The sequence below is a fragment of the Macaca mulatta genome, chromosome 12 (assembly GCF_049350105.2).
Source record: "Macaca mulatta isolate MMU2019108-1 chromosome 12, T2T-MMU8v2.0, whole genome shotgun sequence".
In the NCBI taxonomy this organism is placed as follows: Eukaryota; Metazoa; Chordata; class Mammalia; order Primates; family Cercopithecidae; genus Macaca; species Macaca mulatta.
Genome location: NC_133417.1, coordinates 101,208,674 through 101,227,981, shown reverse-complemented (window position 1 = coordinate 101,227,981; position 19,308 = coordinate 101,208,674). Strand labels below are relative to the sequence as shown.

The following is a 19,308-nucleotide window of genomic DNA, read 5'->3' as shown; positions in this document are numbered from 1 at the left end:
TTGGTTTGATAAGCCAATTCATTTAATAATGTAACCCAAAATACAATACTGAAAGATAAAACATATCACTGAATGTGCCCTGGGATGAGTGGATTCTACCACCACTTTTCTATTTGCAAACTATTGCAGAACTTTTGTTCTTAGAATAAGCCAGGGTATCTTTTATGCATTATTTAGCATGAATGCATAATTTTCTTTTTAAATCCATCTCTTTTGTTTTCTCTTTAGACTATGGTAATTTACATATACATTACTTAACCTCCCTTGATCGTTTTCATGATGCAAGTTAATACTGCAGAAGAAAAGGTTTTTCTAATTGGTAAGCGAAGTGTGCGTAAGTGGCAGATGGGGACTGGTGTTATTATCATATTGAACATCAAGGCCCTGCCAGCCTAAGGGCAGCCAGGTGTGTTCACCGTCCCTTTAAAAGCTCATCTCTGATCACTTTGCACCAAGTGCCCTATAAATACAAACATGGGACCCAAAGTCATATGGCAAGATTCAGTCATAAATGTCATCCATCTCATCTAAAATATTATTATATTATTTCATGTGCTTTGATCATCAAAGTGAAGACACAACATTTAAAAATTCTTGCAGAGCTTGAGCTGATGTATGCAAATTTCTGGTAGACCAAGGATGCCAGTTTGAGAATCACTGGTCTATAGCATATTGGGCAAATACCTGGTAACCAAGAAGCAGTTCCTTTGTTTTTCTCAGAAAAGATTGGTGACATTTCCGGGATGTCTGCTAACTTCTGTCTCTTCCTCAGCCTTGATCTGCTCTCTTTACAGGCAGTAAACTAATGCCTTCTTTGTTTCTACGTGAAAGGACTTTATAAATAACTGTTTAGACCAGGAGCAGGTATAAAGCCTAACCACAGCTCAATTAAGTGAACAGAAGAATTTAAATATTTTGACATCAAATGAGAATTACCTTTTGACTTTCTTCCACTGCACTGTAAGCGCCTTGAAAATGGACTTTCTCTTACTCCCCATTGGATTCCCGTGTATGGTACCATGACTGGCACACAGTAGGCACACAGAAAATGTTCACTGAAAGAATGAATCAATATCAACATAAGAAAGTACTTAGTGGTGTGATGTACATCAGACGACATGTTCCAGTGTCTGGTTCCTGGAAGAATATGACCCATAGCTTGTCATTGTGATAAATTAGCTGGCCTGGTAGAAAACTGGTCTCAGCCTACCTCTCATATATTCTCACCTGAAAAATCAGACCAGTTGCCTTCACAGCCTGCTAGTTTACATCTGGAAAGTGATGAAAACTTTCCCAGTTGGCATACTTCCTCTGGTGCCTTTGTCCTTTCTTTTTCTCACCCTATCATCCTTGTGACTCAAGAAGCGATGATGTTTTTCTTATTCACAGGAAACTTACAAGCTGCAGTCCAGGGCCTGATATCTACCATCACTCAACTCCTTCTGTGTAGCTCCAGTTAAGGAAGGAGGGGAGAGTGCTCAGCCTGTTTGTTTTTTGTCTTGTTCTATTTGCCTGGATTCACTGTGTTGATAGACAAAAGAGATAAGCTGCATATTTGTGGGAGACAGCTTTTGATTCTTCAAGATCAAAGCATAGTGTTACTGACCCTTATAAGAGTAGTTCTTTGGTTAAGTTATTATTCATTTTTCTTCAAGATAACTTTTCTCTGATTTAGCTTTTATTAGCCAACATTTACATCTCTTATCAGAAAAACCATTCACCAGAATGGGCCTGGGTTTCCATCACGTGTTTCAGATGTATATGATTCCAACACTTGAGGGAAAATGTTCCGCCTGGTCAAGCCTTCACTGAAATAACCTTCAGCAGAGAGAGGCTGGCCTTCTGAGCACTCCTTTACGTACATGCCTGCCACTAATTTCTAATAGTCTTTAAAAAAAAAAAAAAAGTAGTTAGCTGATGGCAATAAAGTACAGAAATAAAAATTTGGCAATTACTAAAGATTAGCTGCTTCATCTATCATATAAAATGGATCTAGCCAGAAGAAATCAAGGACTGAACTCTGTTTGTCATACCTCGTAAGCTGTATGGCTAAGGGCAAATCCACTGACTTTTCTGTGCATTAGGGAATTTTTCATGTGAACACGAAACCTTGTCTTCCACCTCAGGGCCTTCAAGTCAGCAAGCAATCTTAAGAAAAAATCTTTGAAATTTGGAAATACAAAAATCAGTGGAACTTGGCCAGGCATCGTGGCTCATGTCTGTGATCCCAGCATTTGAGAGGTCAAGGCAGACAGATCACATGAGGCCAGGAGTTTGAGACCAGCATAGCGAACATGGAAAAACCCCATCTTCACCAAAAATACAAAAATTAGCTGGGCGTGGTGACGCATGCCTATAATCCCAGCTACTCAAATGTCTGAGGCAGGAGAATCGTTTGAACCCAGGAGGCAGAGGTTGCAGTGAGCCAAGATCACATCACTGCACTCCAGCCTGGGCGACTGAGTAAGGCCCTGTCTCAAAACAAACAAAAAAATCGGTGGAACTTTGTGAAAATATCAAATGGAAAAACAAGTTGCTTTGTAGATAAGAACTGAATCTAAATAAACACTTGTATCAGTGATTGGTGTTTTACTTTGTGGTACAGGAATCAGAATACATTGTCCATAGCACTCAGAATAAAATTGCGTTTTTGCATTATCCTCTATATTCCAATGAAATAGAATGATTTTAGTACCATAGTTTGTGTTTTTATTTTTTTCTTCACCTTATAAAAGTTAATATGGTGTGCTTTAAAATAGCACGATGTAAATAAGGGAAGAAAGCAACTAGGAAAAAAATTATTACAGTTGTATTCATTTAACAGATTGAAAATAGTGACATGATGATGACTCATCAAACAAAAAGAAAAAAAAAACTGGTGTTATCACATTTATCTGTAACAAAATAGTGGTAGAAATAACTCACCTTGTTGTGTTTGACATATATAGGTATATGTACGTTTGTAGAGGTATGCACACAATCTATTTCACCAACTGTTGTAGCAAAGTATTTCAGTGTTTATTTAAAAAAGGCATATGCTTTTATACTGAATATATAATGCATAGATACTATCTGCTTCCAATTAGGAATGAGCTCATCACATGTAACTTAACAGTATGGCCTCAGGAAAATAGATGACTCTCCCAACACAATCCTTTTTTGGAACAGCAGGGGATCAGCCTAAGACTATCGCTAAGATTCAGGCCCACAGTCAGCTTTAACTCAAAGCAGACACTGATTTTATTGGTTGAATGGTATACTATTTATAGTAGTAGTTGGGCAGCAAAATGGGGAAGCCAGTGAAAGAATCTTTTTCCCCACAACTTTAGAACTGGGAGGTGTTGATGCTTACAGGATACCCCGGTTGAAGGCAAAGACCATGTCTCTCTTGGATGTGTATTCCTAGGGTATCACACAGTAGCTGCCACATAATAGGTACCAAAAAACGTCATGACTATTATAAAAAATGCTCTTTACTACTGAGTTATAGCCTAAAGGTCTACCATATACATTTTGTGCTATTTCTTTTCTTGAATAGGGAGAAGATCCAATTTATCCGAACTGAAGGGACTCCAGGATTGGTGCGCCTTTCAAGCGATGCAGACCTCGTTATGTTGCTGAGGTACGTACATAACACTCACTCTTGAAGCAGACGGTCTCCTGTCATCAGATATCATGGAATATTGGGGAAAATAATATGCCAATATTCTTAAATTATTCTTATTCTGTAGACTTGTGGAAATACGTTGAAGATTTAGGGCACTGATTGAGTGATCATTCACTTCAGGTTGCATTTGTTACACTGATATCTGTTTAATTTTCTTTTTACCCTGCTTGCAAGGGAGATGGTACTGGAAAAGGGAAAGGTTGTAATGAATAGAATCTGCCACTCACAGAATGGAACAGAAGGGTATCTGAATAAACCATCTACCGTTTACCCCTCAGTGTTTACCCCTTCTGTTTATATATTCTTTCAAATGTTTTTCTCAAAATATGTTTTGTCCCCTTTTGCTGACTCAAGACATTATTTATTTACCTTGTGGTTTTGAGAGTGTACGTTTGGGAAATCATATCAGAAAGTTGACATTTGGTCCATACTACTCACTGCCAACTTGATAGCCCTTCATAAAACTGACCAATTGTTTTTTGTTTTTTGTTTTTTCACCCCCCGATGGTTCAGCTTTGGTTTTAAATTTTAGAGTAGTTTAGAAAGGAAACTGGCAAGTTTTCAAAAGACTTTCTCATTTTTTTGTATTATCCCTCAAATGTAGGCAAGCCAAAGTAAAATAATGCTTTGCTCTACCCAGTGGTTGGGATGCTCATCCCCGTAACCTCCATAGAATTAAAGGGAACGTCATACTGAGCCTTTCAGGCAAGGTTCTGTTTATCCCTGAGTGCTAATAACCTCATTCAAGTATTCATGATTATCTTGACCCTGACCATTTCTAATTCGCCATTCCATAGTTGCCCTATTTGTTGCCGTATTTCTGACTGCCCATGTGATTGTTGTCAGAAAGTTACTTTTTTTTTTCTTTTTTTGTGAGGCGGAGTCTCGCTCTGTTGCCCAGGTTGGAGTGCAGTGGCCCAATCTCAGCTCACTGCAAGCTCCACCTCCCGGGTTCACACCATTCTCCTGCCTCAGCCTCCTAAGTAGCTGGAACTACAGGCGCCCACCACCACGCCCGGCTAATTTTTTGTATTTTTAGTAGAGATGGGATTTCACCGTGTTAGCCAGGATGGTCTCCATCTCCTGACCTTGTCATCCGCCTGCCTCAGCCTCCCAGAGTGCTGGGAGTACAGGCATGAGCCACGTTATTTTTCTTTATGTGTAGTCAAAGCATAATTCAAAGGGATGTAGTCACTTTCTATAATACTTCACTTCCATTGACTCTGAATAGGACCTATGGTGGGGGTAGCTTCTCAACCTAGTGGGTGGCCTCTCTCCTGTGGTATTGAGCCAGTTCTGAAAGCTGCATATAGTATGCTAGGTGGTCAGGAAGACTACTGGTCAATTAATATTAGAGTGTGATGTTTCTATCATGGTTTGGTTGGTGATAAAATAGTTTAACTTTCTGTTAACAGAATTCTGGCCAGGATATGCTCTTTTTCTTCGTTATAGAAAGCTAAGGTTTTTTTCTTTTAAACTAAGAATTCTGCTTTTGGAATTAGTAAAAAAAGAAGTCATAATTATCACTCACCTATCCATAGTTAAATTACATTTAGATGGTATAGTCTTAAATTTATTATACTATAGCTTAGAATATTTGTATTTTGATAACACAACAGTTTGCATGAGTTTCTATGTGTTGTGTAGTAGAATTCAAATGTATTTGAATTCAAATAATTCAGAACTCATTCATACATAAAGAGCAAGGCTGCATTTTCTCCTCTTTGGGAAAATAAGCAGGTTCTCTAAAGCTAATGGGCCTTTGGAGAAGTGTGAGAAATTTTCTTACATATAATAGTTCTATAATTATTGCATACAAATGATGTCATTAAATTCTAGACTTTTCATGTGGGTGATCACATGTGTTTATTATTTTAATAATAGTAAACAACACAATGTATTATATGGACATACTTAAGTAATGTAATTAGTGATTATTGAAAAATTTGGGGTTTTATTCATGTCCTCAATTCTTTATTTATTTATTTATTTATTTATTTATTTAATTTATTTTTTGAGATGGAGTCTCACTCTGTTGCCCAGGCTGGAGTGCAGTGGTGAGATCTCATCTCACTGCAACCTCCACCTCCTGAGTTCAAGCAATTCTCCTGCCTCTGCCTCTCGAGTAGCTAGGACTACAGGTGCATTGCACCACGCCTGGCTAATTTTTTGTATTTTAATAGAGATGGGGTTTCATCGTGTTGCCCAGGCTGGTCACAAACTCCTGAGCTCGGGCAATCCACCTGCCTCAACCTCCCAAAGTGTTAGGATTACAGATGTGAGCTACAACACCCAGCCCTTTATTTTTTATTTTACTTTGAAATTGGAACGATTTGAATTAGTGACTACAAACTTCAGTCAGCATACTTGTCACTTACATAATGGAAGCCTTTGTATCTATTTTAATGTTTTGTCTAATTTCTTAAAAAGGAAAATCACTCCTGGTACAAATTGACTTGATTATCAGTAAGCTGCAATGTAGAGATAGTATTGCTCTAGGACATTATTCAGTTCAAAATAAACCCATGTAAAGTTATTTTCCACTAAGGTTATTTTAAAATCCAATAATTTTTAAATGACCTTGTTGAATTTGTTATTGATTTTTCTATTTCATGTATCTTTTCACTAATTCAATTCATGTAAAAAAATATACCTCTATCAGAGCTCATATAAGAAATGATTGATAAATTTGGCTACATAAATATTTTTAAATGGATATAATGAAAGATACCACATATAAAGGCATAGAGAAAGAAAATCAGCTGGAAGAATAGGTTTATAACACGTAAAAAAAAAAAACAGATCAGCCGGTCGCAGTGGCTCATGCCTGTAATCCCAGCACTTTGGGAGGCTGAGGCAGGCGGATCATGATGAGGTCAGGAGATCGAGACCACTCTGGCTAACTTGGTGAAACCCCATCTCTACTTAAAAAAAAAAATATATATATATATATATATATATATATATATTGTAGCTGAGCATGGTGGCTCACACCTGTAGTCCCAGCTACTTGAGAGGCTGAGGCAGGAGAATCACTTGAACCCAGGACGTGGAGGTTGCAGTGAGCCAACATCACGCCACTGTGCTCCAGCATTGCAACAGAGCTAGACTCTGTCTCGGGAAAAAAAAAAAAAAAAAAAAAAAAAAAAAAAAAAAAAAACAGAAAGAAAGAAAGAAAAGAAAGAAAACCAGATTGTGGATACATAAAGAAGGCCTTTAAAAGAAGAGAACCCAATAGAAAAATGGATAAAGGATATGAAAAGGCATAGAAATGGAAGTGTGAATAGCCAATAAACCCATGGAAAGATGCTAGTAATTATAAGTGTAGTTTCAAATAATGAGATACCATTTCACACTATTAGATTTGTAAAAGTCCAAAAGTCTGAAATACCTAACGATACATAAGAACTCTTGTCTGGCTGGGCTTAGTGGCATTGCAGTTTCTACAGACTTGTTGGAGTACAAATTGACACTGTCTTGTACAGCTGAATAGAGCTCAGGTCTCTGGTTACTCTCCTTTAGGAGAATATCATAAACAGACATTTCAATATGGAGAAGAAAGAAGACAATTAAATGGTCTAAGATCCAAATCCTCACGTTTGAAAAATAGTAGCCAGGGTAAACAAGGGAGCTAATTATTTTGTGATTGTAGTTATTTAGGAGGTGTTTTGTTTTATTTTGCTTTTAATTATCCAGTTAAATCCTAAGCCCTTCGAAGGCTGAGACCCTATTGTTTATTTATTGGAATGAGGATATATAACATACTTTGTGTATTTATGATGAGTTCTCAATAAACATTTTCTATTTTGTGTTGGAATCCTGTTTCCAAATCTGAAAACCCAGGTATGATTTTCAAACAAACATGTACACTCAAACTTATATATTGAAATAGTAAAATAAAATCACGTTGTCCAAAGTTGGTAGGAACACAGTCAAATAGCCGCAGGGTTCACAAAAAGTACCACAGCCAGCCATTTTGTCCCAAGAATTACCTGCAAGAGAAAGGGGGTAGGTGCTCTCTTTGGGATGTAAACCGGATCTTGGATGGAATATTCTACCCTGTTGGGATTTAGGCTTTTCAGCACTACTTTGGCTGAAGGACCCATTTTGCTTCTTGTCTTTCCCCAGCTTATTTGAAGAAGAGATAATGTCATATGTGCCTCCACATGCCTTACTCTACCCCAGCTACTGTCAGTCCCCACGTGGCTCTCCCGTGTCATCTCCTCAGAACTCACCAGGTGAGTCCACCTGCTGCTCGCAGTGAATTCTCTGAGGAGTGAACCTTCAAGCCAGACGTTCTCTCCTCCCTAAAGACAGGACAGGAAGGGAACACTTCAGGTACATCTTTGGTGTTAGCATAGATACATGTGTGTATTTCCTGTCTCTTAAGAGTGGCTTATTTCCATAAGGATTCATTTTGACAAAGAGATAATGAATAGGAGGATTAGTGGTATGACATACTCAGATATAGAATTTACTTTTCATGATGTTATGTCATACAATATCAGGACACAAAATATTAGGTTGCTTTTTGACTTTAGAAAGTTCTAGCGAAGAGAACTTTTTTGATATACAATGAAGATAAAGTCTCCACTCTCAAGAAATAATATGGAATTGAAATTATTCAGTTTAATAGACTTGGACATTCTTTCCTACAGTATTCATTAATTGCGTTAGATAGAACAGAGATGGACTGGCAAATAGAACATGTTGATAGGTAAACTGAAATGTGTACATTCAATCTCTTTTTGAAAGAGATAGGCATGAATGAGTGAGTGAGTAGGTGGATGAGCAAATGGTAGAAAATGCAGCTTGGCAAATAAGCTTTGAAAATGAAGGCAGTCATGATGTTGACAGAATATCAGCTGTATATAGGTCCTTATTATAGGCAATGCATTGTTCACACTTTAACAGCTATCAGAATTGAAAACAATTTCGGTAGAAATGCAAACTCCGTATGTGTCACTAAGCTGCTGTATGTTCTTTGGTATATATAACATGTGTTTTCACATACTGCAATGATAATGAAGCTGCAGCCTGATTGGATACTGCAAACAGGAAAAGATCTATTAATTTGTTCATTTAACACAGATTTATGGAGCATCCAACTATGATCCAAGCACTGAATTAGACTCTAGGACTACAGAGATGAATAATACAGTTTCTTCCTTTGAAGAATTCATGGTGTGGCAGTGAGTCAACAAATGACTCTGTGAAGCTCTGTAGTTAGTCCTGTAATGAAGAAATGTATGAGAACACAGCTGTGGGAGCAATTATTCTTTCAGGGCTGGGGATGGGGTATTTGGGGAAGTATGAAGTGGAGCCTTGAAGGATGATGAATAGGAGTTTACCAGGTGGACCAAAGAAAGAAGGGCATTCTAGTGAAGAGGGTAATGTGTTGGGCCATTCTTGTGTAAGTATAAAGAAAACCTGAGGCTGGGTAATTTATAAAGAAAAGAGGTTTCATTGGCTTATGGTTTTGCAGACTGGACAAGTATGGTGCCAGCATTTGCTTGACTTCTGTTGAGGGCCTTAGGAAACTTCCACTCATGTCAGAAGGTGATGGAGAGCCAGCATGTCACATGGTGAGAGTGGGAGCCAGAGAGAGCAGCGAGGAGGTATCGCACACCTTTAAACAATCAGATCTCCTGTGAGGTCACTCATCACCAAGGGAGTGGTGCTAAGCCATTCATGAGGAATCTGCCCTTATGATCCAAACACCCCCTACAAGGCCCTACTTCTGACACTGGGGATTATGTTTAAACATGAGATTTAGAGGGAACAAACATCCAAAAAAACCATATCAGGTAGCATAAGCTAAGCCATAGAAGCATGCAAGTAGTGTAGGAAATAGATACACGTGTAGTTAATAGATACAAGGGAAGGGAAGTTCTCAAAGCTCAGTTTGGAAAGGTAGGCTAGGGCTGGTTGGTCATTGAGGCATCATTATTATTATTATCATTATTATTATTATTTTGAATCAGAGTCTCACTTCTTCGCCCAGGCTGGAGTGCAGTGGCGTGATCTTGGTTCGCTGCAACCTCCGCCTCCCAGGTTCAAGCAATTCTCCTGCCTCAGCCTCCCCAGTAGCTGGGATTACAAACACGTGCCACCATGCCCATCAAATTTTTGTATTTTTAATAGAGACTGGATTTCACCATGTTGGCCAGGCCGGTCTCAAACTCCTGACTTCAAGTGATCTGCCCACCTCGGCCTCCCAAAGTGTGTGAGCCACCATATCCAGCCAACCTTATTCTATAGTCCATGTGAAGCCACTGAAAATGTATAAGCAGAGGAATACAAATAATATCCTGTTTTTCAAAGATCAGTCAGTCTGGTGGCAATTGGGAGGATAAATTAGAAAATGAGAGACTGGAGACAGATTCTCAGAGAGGCTGTTTCATTAGCCAGAGTAACATGATGAAAGACTGGCCTAGGCAGTGGAGATGGAGACCAGGGAACGAATTGAAGGGATATGTAGGATGCAGAGACATCAGGACTTTGAGTAGAGGTAGGGAAGAGTCAAGGAAGATTCAAAGGCCTTCACTACGTAGGCTACCAGGCAGATGGTAGCACCCTCTGCCAAGAAGGCGAAATGGTTAGACTCAAATGGGAAGATTGAATGAGTTTGGTGTTGGATAAGTTTTATTGAGAAATCTTTGGGCCGTCAATGGCAGATTCCCAAAGACAGCTGGAAATGGCAGCCATGTCGCACAGGAGAGGTTGAAAACAAGGAGTTCAGTGTACTGGTGGCAACTGAAACCTAGAGTATAGATTAGAGCAATTGGGGAGAAAGTCATTGAAAAGGAGAGGAAATAGTGGGTGATGACATGAGAAACTTCAATATTTAAGGGATGAGCTGAGACAGAGAAGCAAGTGAAAGAAAGAGAGCCAACAGATGTTGAATAGAGTTAGGAAAGTCTTTTCAGGGGAGCCAGGTTTCACAGAGGAGTGGTCAGTAGAGCCATATGCTCAAAGGGCTCAGGAAGTCCCAGCTACTCATGGGGGCTGAGGTGGGAGGGTTGCTTGGGCTCAGAAGGTCGAGGCTGCGGTGAGCCATGATCATGCCACTGCACTCCAGCCTGGGCAACAGAGTGAGACCCTGTCTCAAAAGGGGGGTGGGGCATCTGAAAAGGATGAGATCTGAAAAGAGGCCTCATTTCAATTTGAAAATCATGATGTTATAAATGGTCTTTGCCAAAGAGATTCTGTGAAGTAATAGGTTATAAACCGGATCTTGATTGGTGACAGATGATACAGGATCTGAAGCAGAAGTCAAATGCTCTTTTCATGAAATCTGGAGGTGAAAAGAAAGCAAAATAGAACAGTAGTTAGGAGAAGAGAGAGGGAAGGGATTTTAGGTTGGGAAGTTGAGCATACGTGTGCAGAGGACACAGGACGTGAGTGGAAGGAAAATGGTTTGTGGAATAAGGCAGGCTCATGGACAGCATGACACTGAAGGCAGAAACACAGGCCAACTTTGAAACAAAATAGGGATACCTGTTTTGATGGCACAGGTTGAAAGGAAATGTATGACACTACAGGTAGGTTTAAAGGTTTAGGGGAAAACTTCATGAAATTCCCAACTGGCCTCATTCTTTTACCAGCTATCTGACTTTGGGCAGGGTACCTCCTTCCCTGAGCCTGGATTTCTTTTTCTGTAAAATAGGGATAATAATAATTACCTCACCTCTCATGATTATTTTTGGAGAACACTTTGGTTGGTGCTTGGAACATAACAAGTAGCCAATAAAGGTTAGTGTGTTTTCTTTCTTTTTTTCTGGAAATTTGATTCTGAGAAGTATAGGTTGTTCACATTTGAACCATTAATTACTGGAACAAACAGACGCTGATTTGCAGAGCTGTCTGCTTAGATACTTAATCATTCAGAGTGGTCTTTGTCTTAGTAAGAGCCTATGCTGGGGTTTAAAGTGGACCATCCCTTTACCTATGTTTTATGGTTAAAGACGTGAAGCCATGTGGATTGTTGCTTGTGCCAGTCAAGGCTGTCCTTTTCCAGGCCTTTTGTGTGGCCTGTCTTCACTGAAGAAAAGGTAGATTGCCAGATGCTGCCCCTTCCATGCCCTTTAAAGGCATGCATTGAAGACTGTACACATTCTTCAAGACTGTATGAGCGTTCTAAATGTGGCTAAGTTTACTTCCTCATTTAGCATCGCAAATGCACATGAGTAATCCTTGGTGACAATCAAATCCATTCTAGAAACTTACATTTAAAGTTAAACATTTTCCAAAGACATGTGTAACCCAAATATATCTAAATTGCTAGCAGTGTTTGTGGTGGTTTTAATTTTCAGGAAGAATCATCTCCATATTTTTGGCCTACTCTGTTTCAGTGGGCTTTGTTTGATCTTGAAACTGGGTTGTACGGCCTGATATCAATGGAAGTCACTATAACAAATTCCACATGATACCAGGGCAGGCCTACCTAACCTCATTTCCCCTCTGGAGGCATCTTCTGTTTCTTTGAATAAAATAGCTTCTCCTTCTACCAGTATTCCTGAAGGTTTTGTGAAAGCAACATTTCAAACAGATTTTTTGAAGTGGTCTGATCCTCCTCGTGACTATAATTTCACCCCTTTTAGTGGTATGAGAATAATATCGTGAAAATTATGACAGTAATAAATTTTAATGATCTTCATTGAGAATTCCTAGGAAACTGGTAAACTTTCCACACTTTTCCTCATTCCAAGCACATTGACATGTATTTTCAAGTGCAGAAGAGAGAGGGGCTTTGGAAACTTTGACTCACTGCTTTTTGCAGCTGTTAGAGTGCTCACCAAAATTTGTCAAAATTTTGGAATGTGAAGGTTTGTTTTTCTAGGACCATTATAATGCCAATCCCAACCTCAGTGATGCCAGAAGGAAAAGATCTTTCCAAACACCATGTGGCTTATTATGCCAAATATGGGACCCAGAAGTTTATATAAGCTGCACATTTCTAGGAAATTAAATGCAGTAATACCTAATTTATCTGATATTATTGGAGATGTGCTCTCTTATGTGGATTTTCCAGGTAACCAAAGCTATGATTTTAACTGTATGAGAAGTTGTTTAACCCACTATTTACTGAAACTCTTTCATAAATGGATTATATTTCTCTTTACTTTCCTATACACAGCACATTGAGGCTATTTCATGGTTTGGGGGAATCATTGTGCCCATGAATCATGATGCAGAGCTCTTGTTACTTGACTAGAGCTGGACTCCCTGGAAACTAGCACCAGCAGAAAGTCACCCTCAACAGAAGTAACACACTCAGAGAGCACAGAAGAGCCTTGCGGGTCTTTACTAAAGGTTGTCTTGAGGGGATGGGTTGTGAGAGGGAATTATTTCTCCCAACACATTGTGTACCCTTAATGATCTTCGTTTTCTCTCTCCCACCACAAAGACTTAGCATTTTACCAGCTGTTTATGTCATCTTCTCCTCTTTTCACAATTCCTCTTCTCTGCTCATTCTCTCCTTTTTTCCTTCCTCCCTCTCTATTCCTCTCTGTCTCTCTCTCTCTCTCTCTGTCTCTCTCTCTCTCTCTGTCTCTCTCTCATCTGTCCTCTTCCTTTCCCCACCTTTCCTACAGTCCCTGAAATAGCTTTAGACCTGTTTTTAGAAAAGGTGTTTGATCCCTTCCCTTGACTCAGCCCTACAAAGATGATGTAGGAACCAAATTGCACAAATGAAGGATGCTCCCTGGGTGGTTAGGGATGGGGAAGTTGTGATCCCAGAGACCAGAAGAAAGCCCCAGACACTGTCTCTATCATAATATAGAGACTTAACTTTTTGTTGCTGTTAGTCTCCCTTGTCCTCACCCATAGAGCTGTCAGAGGGTGCCTGCTATTGGCAGACCCTTTACATTTCCCTTTAATAAATCACTTCCCTGCCAAGATCTCTGTCAAGGTTTGAGAAGTCAGAGCATTAAGTTATTTTCAATAAATGGTATGTACATGAGCATCAACAAGCTCCAAGAAATGACCTGAGGGCCTTTTACTACTCAGAGAATAAAGCAAAAATGCCAGGTCTTCAGTGCTTGTGCTTTGTGCCAGGGATTTGGACGTGTTTTTTCTTAAGTTCCAGTGTTGAGCTATGTTCCAGAAGATGGAGCCTTCCAGAAATTATTGTAGTGCTTGATGTTTTGTTTTCATTCACTCACAGGGCATTTGTTTTAAATGTCATAGGGATTTTTTGAAAGTGAAGCAGGAAAGAGGTAAGCTTCTGAGCTGTCCCAGGACAGCATGGAGCCATGCTGGATCAGGCTAAGATCCAGCCCCTGTCCAATGTGGAGAACCAGTGCTAGTCATCAGAACAATGCAGGTTCTGGGTCACACACCCAGAATCAAAAAAGACTGAGACTGCCCGGGAGTTGGATGCCAAGCTATTTCTAGTGTCTTCTGAAATATTTTGTCAGATAGAATTCTTTAGTTTGTATATGATTATGCAATTTTGTAACAGTATATGAAAATAGGGTAATACAATATAGAAGTTTTTTTAGACCTGCCTGCAATGACAAAGCAAAAACTCCCCAGTGTCTGTTACTGAAATTTTTTCCTGCACAGTATTAGCAAAATGCTGACTCTCCATGAAGTCAGCCCTTCATTTGATCACTTTCTAGATATAACTATGGATCTTTTGTATCTGATTTTCTTTACGACCATAAAGACCATGAAATTCCTCTGTCTTATAAAGTATTATAACCTAGAACTTCACTTACAGTTGTAGTTCCCATACAATTTTATTACCTCAATCTTCCAAGAACATTTTGTATTTCCAAAGTAGAAGTAACATCCTTCCTGCTCTGGAATTTCTTGGCAATTATACCTCACTTTTATTAAGAATTTGACAAAGGCCAACAGCATAATTTACTGTAATTTTATTTATTTATTTATTTTGAGACGGAGTCTCGTTCTGTTGCCAGGCTAGAGTGCAGTTGTGCAATGTCAGCTCGCTGCAACCTCTGCCTCCCGGGTTCAAGTGATTCTCCTGCCTCAGCCTCCCAAGTGGCTGGGACTACAAGCACATCCAGCTAATTTTTGTATTTTTAGTAGAGACGGAGTTTCACCACGTTGGCCAGGATGGTCTCGATCTCCTCACCTCGTGATCTGCCCACCTCGGCCTCCCAAAGTGCTGGGATTACAGGCGTGAGCCACTGTGCCTGGCCAATTTACTGTAATTTTAAAATGAAGTAATGTGTAAATGACTTTTTTCATAATGGAACTATGAGCAAAAGAATTTTTGCATTTAACAATTGTTATCTCAGAGTTTTTATAATTAAATCCCTTTACCTAGAGTATAAACAGAATCAGAGCTAATTTTTATTGTGTCTGTATTGATATTGATGGAATGCGTTATGGCATTTCCCACATCCTTTTAAGCATCTCAAATTATACAGGAGTAGTTACTGTCTGTGCTGTTTTTCAAAGTAATCAGCTGTTAAAAAAGCATGTTTCTTGGCCAGGCACAGTGGCTCACGCCTGTAATCCCAGCACTTTGGGAGGCCAAGGCGGGTAGATCACGAGGTCAGGAGATGGAGATCGTCCTGGCTAACACGGTGAAGCCCCGTCTCTGTTAAAAAAATACAAAAAATTAGCCGGGCATGGTGGCGGGCGCCCGTAGTCCCAGCCACTCTGGAGGCTGAGGCAGGAGAATGGCGTGAACCCGGGAGGTGGAGTTTGCAGTGAGCCGAGATCGCGCCACTGCACTCCAGCCTGGGCGACAGAGCGAGACTCCGTCTAAAAAAAAAAAAAAAAAAAAAAAAAGTTTGTTTTGTGTCTTAAAAGATTTTCATTCAGTTCTTTGTCCTTCATTTTTCTCTTTCTTGTCAATGATTTTGCTCTTGAAAGTTGATTCATTACAGCTGCGTTCTGCACTGTCTGGGTTTTCTAGTCTGCAGTTTCTCAGACTGGAGCACTGACACCGTGACTGTGCCGCCCCTGAGTGGACTTGAACTGCACTGTCCTATTCCTCATCCATCTAGGACAGCAGCCTTGTGTTCATGCAGATAATGTTCCTTTGTATTGCAAATGATGCCTTTTGGTACACAGGAAACATTTGCCCTGTGTTAGTTCTTGGATGCTGCCCATGTGTTTCATTGGTGATGTTTGACCTTCCAATGAGGGAATAGTGGTTCTCAGCCATAGCTACACGTTGGAATCATCTGGACAGCTGTGTTTAACACTCATGCCTGGGTCCCACCCCACATTCTGGGTCTTTACACATTTTGATGTAATGCATCTTGGGTGTGGCCTGGACATTGGAATTTTTAAAAGCTTCCTAAGGGATTCTAATGTGCAGTCAAGATTGAGAACCCCTGCCTAGAAGTCTCCTCTGCCTCCCAGATCTTTAAAGTCAAGCTTATTTGCTTGCTTTCTGACATAACTCAGCTCTTTGCCTAACTATACAAACAGATCTCCAGACAGACTGTTGGTCAATAGCCAGTTTTGTACAGATTCATTACTAAAATCTCAACTCATTTCCCCATCTTTAGTATTCACCTCTATGCAGATAACAACAGCTAATACCTATGTGGGATCTCTTATGCAACAGTCACTGCATAAAGTGCCATAAACACACTAACTCAGCTCATCCACACGTGTGGCCCTGAGCTCTCACCCCAATTCCAGCCCAGTATTTTTCAGTCTCTAGGGCATTTGGTCAGCTGTCATATCCAAGTCAACATGTATAAAGTTTCACGTGCCCTTGTCCACCTGCATCACTTCCCACACTCTTCATAGCATCAGATAGGTAGATCTGGCTCAAATCCCAAATCTACTGTCACTGGAATATGACTTGGACAAGAAACTGCACCTTCATTTTCCTTAGTTGCAAAGTGGTGTATGACGGTCCTAGTAATACCTGCTTCGTAGACTTGTGAGGATTTCTCAAGATCCCCCGTGTAATGTGCATCACCTGTAATGTATAGCAGGTGCTTAACAAGTAATACGTGTTGTTATTGTGTAAATATACTTTATATTATCATCATGTTTCCCATTCTTCTTCCTTGGTTATTTACTCTTTTCCCAGTGCATATTTCACATTGTAGATGTTTCTCTGAGTCACCCACTCCAGTCTAGTCCTTATCCCCTTAGGCTTCAATTACTGCAACAACTCCTAACTGGGGCTCTTTCCTCTTACCCACCGTTAATTTACTCAACACACTCTGAAAATAATTACTTAAATAAAACACCACTTGTATGTTATTCTTCTGCTCAAGAACCTGTAAAGGCACTGTTCAGTTCATCATGCCCAAACTCCTCTGCTAGGTTTTAAAAATTCTTATCATAATTTGGCTCCAACCCTTCTGATCAATTTCATTTCCCATGTACTCCCAGCACTCCTCCTCCACTCTAGGCTAGCTTGGTTCTCTCGGCATTTTCTGAACACACATGCAGTGCTCATGCCAGCTCTTGCTGCTCTATTCCAGTATAGAATATAAATTCTTCTTTTGCAAGGTGTGGTTCCAATTAAGCTTCCTCCCTAAGGCCTTTTCCACTTTGATCTCTACTTATACGCACTTCTTTTTTCTAACATTACTATTACTTTTGTATAACACTAATCTTAACAAATGCTTGCGGGGGTCGGGGGACAGGCAGCCGTGTCATTGAGTGACTGCCGCAGAGTGGTGAGAGCATGCCTCGTCTAACAGAGTAGCTGCAGCTGCCCGCTGGATCCCCAAGGAAATGCAAGCCAGTTGTTACAAGATTTCCCAAATAATTTTCAAGAGAATAATCTGGAATTTTTTAATTTGAAATTTAATTTGTAAATGTTGGCAATTAATTTAAAATCTTCAAAAAAGATTATGGGGCAAACAACGGGTATCTATATAACTAGGTATAGCCCCAGGGGTATAGCTTTGCTCCCTCTGCTTTCTAGTCTATATACCACCTAGTTCAGGACTTAATTATTCTCTAATTTTTGACATTTTATTTCTATTTCCCCACTCCACTCCAGCAACCCCACCTTATTCATTTTGGACATCCATTGGTGGACCTAACACAGTATTCACTATGAATAACAACTATTTAGTTCACTTATTTGTTAAAGAAATTTTTAATGAACTTACATGGTATGTAATGAACAAGACTTCCCAGCTTTTGTTTTCTGGTTTCTTTCATCGGTTGGGAAATATTTAGTGGAAATATCCAGTGTTTTTGTCATGGCTCTGTGTCTGATTTCCATATTCATCATCAGTTTTCTATCCCAGTCTGCTGCTTAGTCACCCAGTGACACAAAACCAGATTTTTCTATGGAAAGAGGAATAATTGGCTGGGTGTGGTGGCTCATGCCTGTAATCCCAGCACTTTGGGAGGCCGAGGTGGGTGGATCACCTGAGGTCGGGAGTTCGAGACCAGCCTGACCAACACAGTGAAACCACGTCCCTACTAAAAATACGAAATTAGGTGGGCATGGTGGCGCAAGACTGTAGTCCCAGCTACTCAGGAGGCTGAGGCAGGAGAATCGCTTGAACCCAGGAGACGGAGGTTGGGTTAGCCAAGATCACGCCATTGCACTCCAGCCTGGGCAACAAGAGCAAAACTCCGTGTCAAAAAAGAAAAAGAAAAGAAGGAAAGAGAAACAATGTTACTTGTACATTTTATTAGTGATAATTGCCATTGAATAACGTATGAAATATCCTTATATAATCTAGATATTCTCAGTACTTGGCACATGTTAAGAATGCAATAAATGGTCTGGTGCAGTGGCTTACACCAGTAATCCCAGCACTTTGGGAGGCCGAGGCAGGTGGATCACCTAAGGTGGGGAGTTCGAGACCAGCCCGACCAACATGGAGAAACCCTGTCCCTACTAAAAATACAAAATTAGTCGGGCGTAGTGGTGCATGCCTGCAATCCCAGCTACTCGGTAGGTTGAGTCTGGAGAATCACTTGAACCTGGGAGGTAGATGTTGTGGTGAGCTGAGATTGTGCCATTGCATTCCAGCCTGGGCAACAAGAGCAAACTCCATCTCAAAAAAAAAAAAAAAAAGAATCCAATAAATATTAATATTATTTATTCTTTGTGCAACCCAGAGACAGGTGCCTTTTGCAAGTATGTGTTATATTAAGATTTTACCCTGCAATATGAAATGTATGTAATTATGTGTCTAAAATCATTCTTGGTGATAGTGCATATCTAAAAGAAGTTTTGTAGGCCAATCACAGTGGCTCATGCCTATAATCCCAGCAGTTTGGGAGGCCGAGGTGGGCAGATCACCTAAGGTCAAGAGTTCCAGACCAGCCTGGCCAACATGACGAAACCCTGTCTCTACTAAAAATACAAACATTAGCCAGGCATGGTGGCAGGCACCTGTAATCCCAGCTATTTGGGAGGCTGAAACAGGAGAATCGCTTGAATCTGGGAGGCAGAGGGTGCAGTGAGCCAAGATCACGCCACTGCAATCCAGCCTGCCGGGTGACAGAGTGAGACTCCATCTCAAAAAAAAAAAAAAAAAAAAAGAAGTTTTGTGAGGAGTTTTTGGTTAGGAATTTAGAGTGAATGATTAAAACCTCACTCTTAGTGCCACTTACTTATATACCACATACTTTCCGTTGCAACTTCCTGTCTAATTGCCATTATATCATTTCAGCAGCAAGCAAAGACATTTCATCCTAACAGTTACTACTAGACATGA

At 40.0% G+C, this 19,308-nt stretch overlaps 1 protein-coding gene across 3 annotated transcripts in view; it reads left to right on the top strand.

The window, feature by feature from the left end:
- The window catches only part of HECW2 (HECT, C2 and WW domain containing E3 ubiquitin protein ligase 2), a 386,375-nt gene that overhangs the window by 324,527 nt on the left and 42,540 nt on the right, over positions 1–19,308 (top strand). For all 3 annotated transcript variants that reach the window (XM_015131908.3, XM_015131909.3, XM_077957331.1), the window contains 2 exons: positions 3,539–3,622; positions 7,796–7,905. In XM_015131908.3, coding sequence (XP_014987394.1) covers positions 3,539–3,622; positions 7,796–7,905 — 194 coding nt within the window. The remainder of the gene's footprint in view (positions 1–3,538; positions 3,623–7,795; positions 7,906–19,308) is intronic.